Here is an 8,435-nt window from a genome sequence, read left to right on the forward strand (position 1 = left end):
GAGACGAGGTGGGGGGGGGGGGGTGAGGGAATGGGTGAAAAAAGGTGTAGGGATTAGGAAATACAAAGTGGTAGTTATACAACAGTCATGGGAATATAAAGTACAGCATAGAGAATATAGTCAATAATATTGTATTAACCATGTTAGATGGGTACTAGATTTATCAGGGTTATCACTTAAGTTCTATAAATGTCTAATAACTGGGTTTTACACCTGAAATTAATATAATATTGTATGTCAATTGTAATAAAAAAATACTATTTTTAATCAACCAACCACATATAATTGTCTATTCCTACTGTGTCTATTCTGCCCCATTGATCTGAATGTCTAAGTGTACACCAACATCACACTTTTCCTGATTTTTAATTTCATTAAGTCTTAAATTCAAGTAGTTTAAGTCCTCCAATTATATGTTTTAAAATTATTTTAGCTATCTCAGATCCTATGTATTGTCATATAAATTATAGAATTTGATTGACAATTCCTGAAAGCCTAGAAGTATTGTTGTTGAAACTGTATTGACTCTGTAGACCAATTTGAGAATTCAGATCCATTCAACATTGAGTCTTCTAGTCCATGAGCATGGTACATTTTTCCACTTATTTATGTCTTCTTTCATTTCTCTAAACAACACTTTATAACTTTCAGTGTATAGCTGAAGTGATTTATTTCCATTACCTATTTTATTTTGCTAATACATGAAAACACAATTAATATATGCTGACATTTTTTCCTGCAACCTCACTAAACTTCTTAGTTCTAGTAGCTCTTAGGTACATTCCTACACATTTTCTACATAATAAAGACAGCTTTACTTCTTTCATTTCAAACAGTATGTTTTTTATTTCTTTTTGTTGCCTTATTACACTGGCTAGACCAGGATCAGCAAATTATGGCCTGCATGCCAAAGCTATTCCACTGCTTATTTTTTTACAGCCTGGAAGCCATTTTTTTTAAACAACAGGATATTTCTTTTTTAAAAATATGTATATATAATTGATTTTTTAAAGAGAGGGAGGGAGAGGGATAGAGAGTTAGAAACATCGATGAGAGAGAAACATCAATCAGCTGTCTCCTGCACACTCCCTACTAGGGATGTGCCCGCAACCAAGGTACATGCCCTTGACCGGAATCAAACCTGGGACCCTTGAGTCCGCAGGCTGACGCTCTATCCACTAAGCCAAACCGGTTAGGGCTGGAAGCCATTTTTTAATGTTTAAAATAAAATCAAAAACTACTATTTCTTTTTTTTTAATATATTTTATTGATTTTAACAGAGAGGAAGGGAGAGAGACAGAGAGCCAGAAACATCAATGAGAGAGAAACATCGATCAGCTGCCTCCCGCACATCTCCCACTGGGGATGTGCCCGCAACCCAGGTACATGCCCTTGACCGGAATAAAACCTGGGACCCTTCAGTCCGCAGGCCGACGCTCTATCCACTGAGCCAAACCGGTTTCGGCAAAAACTACTATTTCTTGACATATTAAAATTATAAGAAATTCCAATTTCAATGTCCATAACACTCATTCGTTTACTTACTGTCTATGACTGCTTTCATACTACAGAGATCTTAAATACTTATCATCTAGCCTTTTGCAGAACCCTGGGTTAGAACCTCTAGTACAATGGTAAGCAGAAGTGAGAACAGATATCCCTCCCTGATTAATACTTAACCCCTCATAATTCACAGGAGAATGGTTTTAAACCCTGAATTAAAAAAAATCGCTATCTGATTTACACTGAAATCAGGAATATTTACTCAAGGTTCACTCAGCATTTATTTTCCACATATGGATAAATTGCTTCCAGATAATATAGGACAAAATCACTTTCACTGTTAATCTTGACTTTAATAAAACTAAGACAACAGTGTGATATGTAAATATATAGCAAGCCAATTTGTAGAAAGTACATAATCAGTGATAGAAAGTATGTCAACAGTTTGTCATAAAACTTTTTTAAAAGGAAAACAAACAACTTTCTACTAAAAATCTATAACTGCTTTTTGTGTTGAGGAAAATCCCTACAAAATCATCACTTTATATACTAAAATACACACACACACACACACACAAATGAATGACCTATTTCAATAAAAAAATAACATACCCACAATAAAATGCAGCCATACGCATATAAGTCAGAACTTGGAGAAGCAGGTTTTCCCATTTTCACTTCAGGTGCTATCAAACTCAAGTCACCAACCATCATGTTCACTGAGGCTCGCTGACTCTAGGAAAACAGCAGGTTAAATATCTTAGAGGCAACACAGTTGAGGTGGCTCTCTGTGAAGTACTCTACAGATATTCAACAACAACAAAAACTAATTTGTAATACTTCATTCTCTTCTGTTATCAAGTATTTTTACCTAATTTCTGCTATTATAAACTGCTCCTAAAATCAATGTCATGAAATTAACGGTGAGACTTCAGTTACATTTCACACTGTAGACTCAAGTAGATTTAAAACTAAGAACCACTACTTATTTAAACATTTGGTACATTTTTAAAATAAATGTCATAAGGGTAAAGAAGACGTGCTATTTTCTAATTCTAAAATATTCTAGGTAACTTTTAAAAAAACTGAAAGTCTACAAAGTACTTTCCTTTTTTACTGACCATTTTCTAAGTATACCATTTCTGATGTGTCAAAAGATATCTAGTAACAAGAACAAAAGATATCTAGTTGACTGAACCACTCTGTGGCTCAGTGGCTGAGTGCCTACCTATGAACCAGGAGATCAAGGTTTCATTACTAGTCAGGGAACATGCTGGGTTGCAGGCTCAATCCCCAGCGTGGAGCATGCAGGAGGCAGCTGATCAATGATTCTCTTTCATCAGTGAGTGATGTTTCTGTTTCTCTTTCTCTCTCTCACTCTCTCTCCCTCTCTCCCTCCTTCCCTCCCTCCCTCCCCCTTCCTCTCTGAAATCAATAAAAATGTATCTTTTTTAAAAAAAAGAATGTGAAACCTGGATTTAGACAGGCCTTAGCTGCAATTCTCCTCTCCATTTATTTGCTGTGTGACCTTGGGCTTTAACTAATTCTTTGAGCCTAAATTAACTTATAAAATGGAAATAATATCTACCTTACAGAGTCATGGGAAAGCTAAAAATAATTAGTAATCACCTAGTACAAATTACTGTTAATTATCTCTTCTCCTCCTCCTATCTTCATCTTTGGTTCCCAAGTTTCTAAAAAATGCCCATTAATTTTAAAATAGCAAGAGGCAGAAAATAGCCACCCAGCTTTCCCTGTGTATTTTCTAGCAATTAAATGTATCTTGATGATGATACAATATATTTAGTGTTGTCAATGCCACTGACTACAATGTCAGCTTGCTCTTAAGACTGATAGTTACAAAATGTAATGAAAAAATTTAGAAACTCTGTTCTAGCATCTAGCTGATAACAGCAAATTGCTTATACTACATGACACAACTTAAACTAAAGGCAAGGATCTTACAATAAATTATATCATGTAAAAGTGTTGAAATACTGCTTAATAATATTAAATGAAGTCTAGGACCTATTTGTAAAATCATGATATTTTACCACAGATTTGGTGAAGTCAAAATCTCCAACAATTCCTTGTTCACGGTTTAAAGCAAATACATTGTTCTGATGAAGTGATCCATGAATTATGTCAGCCTTGTGCAATGTATGCAGGCCTTGGGCAACACCTTTCATGACCTTTAAAGCTTCCTATACATAAGTACACACAAAAGAAGTCAGGAAGTAGGCAAATCATTTTAATACGTAACTAAAAGACTATTCCAGAAATGAGTAAAGCTTCCTCCAAATGAATCTTTAATAAGAATACAACACAGAGAAAGAATTAAAGACAGAAGCTTTGATTATGTAACTGGTGACATCGTCTATACATGACTTAAAGACTTCAGTCTCTAAAAAGACTTAGATTACAAATAATGACTACATAAGGCATCTGGGGGAGAAAAAGAGACTGAAATAGTGTTACCAGGCAGGAAAAATCAAGATGTCCTTTATTGGTATTACTAACTCAAATTTATGACAGAAATTAAAGTTGTCACTCAAACACTTCTAATACCAAGTGCTATATATACTATGCAATTTACAGTACAGCTTAAGTTTTAAGCATGAGCCCTTTACCACTGGGTAAGGGACCATTGTGCAAGTCATTTAATCTCTGTGAGCCTCACATTTTTTCATCTGTATTTAATGGGATAACTCATATCACAGGGTAGATGTGACAAATACAGTAATATGAGTAAAAATTTTACATAGTGTAAAGCAAGTAGTATGCCCTCAACACACATTAGCTGTTATTTTCTCATTCAATACATCCATGGAAATAGATTTTTTTTTTTTACTTACCTCTGAAGTTAGAGGCATACTGGCTTGAATAGCATTCAAGTTTGCCCTAGGATAGTAGGGGACCATCAGATAAGCCATAGGATCTGACTAAGAAGCAAAAGAGAAAATAAGACTCAAAGTAAAAAATTCTTCAATATATTTTTAGTATATATTGATTGTACAAGATACCTTTATTTTAAAAGGACTGAATAGTTGCCTTGCTAAAACTTTTTTTAAATGCAACATTTTCTGCGAGATTGGTATAAGAACTTTACCTTACACAGAAACAGGAATATCAATGGTAGCAACCCAGACTCTTCCTTAGCTTCTCTCCAAGCTCTGTGATAGGCAGCTGTTCTCTGAACCACCCTGGCTTCTGTATCAACATCCACAGAGTAGCCCTTGTACCAAAAAGAGAGACACTGGTAATTACAAGATTAAAAATCCCACTATAATGATACATCATTCCAACTTCAACATCATGATTTTTACATAAGTTAAATTACATCTAATTTTATCTTTAAACTTTTTAAGTACCTTCTTATCTGCTTTGAAAGCTATAATTTAGAAAGGAAAGAAAAATTCTACTTGTGACTTAATATACATCCACAATGCATAGCCACTAAGGCCAAATTAATTATCCTATTATCATGATAACAGTTTCCCAGATCAATGAAGAGAAGAAATGAAAGAATAGAAGATTGAGTTGGCAAAACAGGTAAAATTTTATAATAACTCATTTCAAAGATAAGTATAAGAAAAACAAAAAATTTTTAAAGCTACTGGATAGAATGTAATAAATTCACTTGAAAAAGGAAAGTAAGTGCATCCTATTAAGAAACATATATTACTTAGGGAAGCTTTAAATTCAACATTAGTTCTGGTTATCAAACCAGAAGCATAGTCATCAAACTGGTCAACTAATAAAATTTAGAAAACAAACAGTGCGTCTTTACTTTCCTAAAAAGTAACACCACAGCCCATTACATTTCTGAATCTCCCACAAGTCAGAAGAACTTAAACTTACCTTTAAAAGAATTATCTGCCCATTAACCTCAGAACATAACAAAGGACGCTTACTGCTAAGTTCTTTCATGGGCTCAGCATCAAGAAGATCCCGTTCCAAACTCATGGTAAGAAGACCACCAGAGTTCTAGGCACAAGTTTTTGTTAAAGTAATAATCCAAACAATCCCAACACTTAAGTCATCAACATAGTTACATGCTATTAGCTGAAGTGGACATCATTAGCCCTACTGGAGAACCCAAGGAAATAAAAATATTTAAAGTTTCATATTTTTTTCCTAGTTCCTGGCTCTTGAACCACAACCCAAAGTATTATCATCATCAATTTAATTGCTACTACAGTTATAAAACAGACTCTGAAAAGACTGGAATAAACCAGACATGCTTCCAAGGAACCCTGATGTTTACTTGTAAAACTTCTTGTGTTTCCTAAAAATATTAAAGTGACAATAAAAAGGAGGTTGTAAAATGGGAATAAGAAGCCTAAAAATGATGACTACTATGAAGTAATTCTAGTAATTCTGCATCTGTTTGAAGTGGTATCCTCAAGAATGAAAATGATTTTCAAATATTTTCATTCTACTAAATTATTTCTGCTACTTTTAAAAAGAAATAATGTTTTGCACTAAAACTTGAATATCAACAACACAGGCTAAGCAAGTTTCATTATTGTACAATTTTAGTAACAAGGACTGTAAAACTGTTTTGGGTTTTTCTTAAATGTTGTCAATATCCACAACCTATAATCAATCCACAGAGGTTTCCTACGTATGCATCTCAGTTAAACTTCTTAAAATCAATAAAGAAGTCCATAATCCCTATTCAAACCTTTTATATTCTTCCACAATAAAATAGGTTAGCATATTTTTTTATTAATTTTCAAGGCACCTACATGGCACCACATATTCACTCACCCATTCTGCATGAGATAGTCTCTAAGCTATAGTTAAATAACTGCATGGAAAACCCCACTTTATTTTAAATTTTCATCTGCAAAGATTTTACAGTAATTTCTTTAACAATTTAAGAAACTTTAGTCTTCACGTTTATGAGTTCACAAATATGTGAATATCCCTTTGGTGCCCCATATTTGAGCTATTATCAAGGACTTAATGTCAATCTTTAAGAATAAATATTGTGCCCTAGCTAGTTTGGCTCAATGGATGGAGCATTGGCTTGCAGTCCTGGGTTCAATTCCAGTCAGGGACACATGCCTGGGTTGCGGGTTCGACCCCCAGTGGGGATTGTGCAGGAGGCAACCAATCAGTGTTTTTCTCTCATCACTGATATTTCTCTCTTTACCCTCTCCCTTCCTCTCTGAAATCAATAAAAACATATTTTTTTAAAAAAGAATAACTATCGTATCTAGCCCTCCCCCCCATCACTACCAGGCAAAATAAAACACAGAGTTAACAAATTCTGCCTCAAGAGCCAGTCTACCATCCTGCTCCACACTGCCCTTCTGTCTAGTACCCTGATTTTCCAGGCTTTGAATCCTATCAGCCTAGAAAACTATACCCACATCAACATCTCTAACTTAACCAACATCTCTACAATTTTCTCCAGTCTACTTTAACTTAAAAGATAGACTTGGCATAAATTTCTCATGACTATAAGTGTCTTGCTTTTAGTCTAACTCTTGAGCCAGCAGCTAAAACTGCTATCATTTAAAAAAAATAAGACACCTAGAATGCACTGTGCCAGTATTAAAGCCAGTTTTGAGAAAAATTTCTCATAATACCCAGAAACTACTCATCAGAAACATTTTTATAGTATGGATATTATAAATTTAACACTGACACACAATTTTAACATCGTTAGTTTCAACACTGTATTCAGAGTAGTAATTCTCAAGGGAAACAAAGCTTACCATATATTTAAGTAATCCTATTTCAGGATGAAGCAGAGGTAGCTCAGGAAACCATTTCTGTACCAAGTTATTCAGCTTCTCCTAAGTTTAAAAAATATAGATATATATTCAATTGTGGCATGTTGGCTTTTGGGAAAAAATAATATACCAGTATTTCCCTTATTATATATCTAACAAGATATATGTATGACCTAAGATACATAATCACTGATTTTGCCTTCTACTACAAAAATATAGCAGATCCAATTCTTAACCTTATTTCCTGTATATCAGCTCAGCCTCTACAGATTCTGCCCCCACCCTCTTTACTGGGAGTTTGGTGTTTGTATTTGTTTGGTTTATCTATTGGTTCTGTGGTGTTTTCTCCATATATGTGTGTGTGTGTGTGTGTGTGTGTGTGTATTCTCCTTTTCCTTTTCTCTCCTATCTTTTTTTTTCTTCTTTTTTCTCTCTCTCTTTCTCTTAGATATCATTTGTACTCTCTTTTCTCTCCCCTAATTCTCTTTTCTCAGGTGGTCACTTATATTGGGGTTATCAGTGTCATGAGTACATTCATGCTTTGTTCCCCTTGAGTCATGTCTTGTTAAGGTGAATTTTATCCTGTCTGGCTAAAGTGCTAGAGAGCAAGCCACATAACCAGACACCTGGAGAGGAGGAACAGCAACACGTGCAGCTCACTCCCTTCCAAAGAGCAGCTGCTGGGGAAGCAGCCCACCCCCATCCGAGGAGCAGCAGACTTGCAATCACCCTGGCCAAGTCCAAGGAGCAGTAGCCCCACAAGCAGTCCACCACATCAGAGGAACAACAGCAGCGTGCAGCCAGCCCCCATCCAAGGAACAGCAGCCTCGTGATCAGCACACCCTCTGTCTGAGGAACAGCAGCTGTGTGAGAAGCCTCCCCCCACCAGCCAGAGGAGCTACCACGGCTGTGAACAGCACCCACCAGAAGAGCTGCTGCCAACTGAGGAGCAACTGCTACCACAACCACCAGAGGAGCAACTGCAGCCCGAGGAGCCACAGCCACCCAAGGAGCAGCCCCTAAACGACTCAACATCTAGATCTGTTGGTGAGATCAAAAACAAGTAGACAAAGAAATTCCAAAGAAAAGAGGGGGACTCGCCAGAAAAGCAGCTAAGTGAAACAGAGGCATGCAACATGACAGAAAAAGAATTCAGATTAAGGGTCCTAGAGTGCATAAACCACA

The 8,435-nt window shown here is 35.8% G+C and overlaps 1 protein-coding gene across 2 annotated transcripts in view; it reads right to left on the reverse strand.

Annotated features, from left to right (window-relative positions):
• The window catches only part of STK31 (serine/threonine kinase 31), a 66,294-nt gene that overhangs the window by 14,863 nt on the left and 42,996 nt on the right, over positions 1-8,435 (reverse strand). For both annotated transcript variants that reach the window (XM_006779012.2, XM_006779013.2), the window contains exons 17-22: positions 7,233-7,313; positions 5,365-5,490; positions 4,613-4,738; positions 4,359-4,445; positions 3,558-3,707; positions 2,116-2,238 (exon numbers count right to left, since the gene is read on the reverse strand). In XM_006779012.2, the coding sequence (XP_006779075.1) occupies positions 2,116-2,238; positions 3,558-3,707; positions 4,359-4,445; positions 4,613-4,738; positions 5,365-5,490; positions 7,233-7,313 (693 nt within the window). The remainder of the gene's footprint in view (positions 1-2,115; positions 2,239-3,557; positions 3,708-4,358; positions 4,446-4,612; positions 4,739-5,364; positions 5,491-7,232; positions 7,314-8,435) is intronic.

The sequence above is a fragment of the Myotis davidii genome, unplaced genomic scaffold, assembly GCF_000327345.1.
Source record: "Myotis davidii unplaced genomic scaffold, ASM32734v1 scaffold168, whole genome shotgun sequence".
In the NCBI taxonomy this organism is placed as follows: domain Eukaryota; kingdom Metazoa; phylum Chordata; class Mammalia; order Chiroptera; family Vespertilionidae; genus Myotis; species Myotis davidii.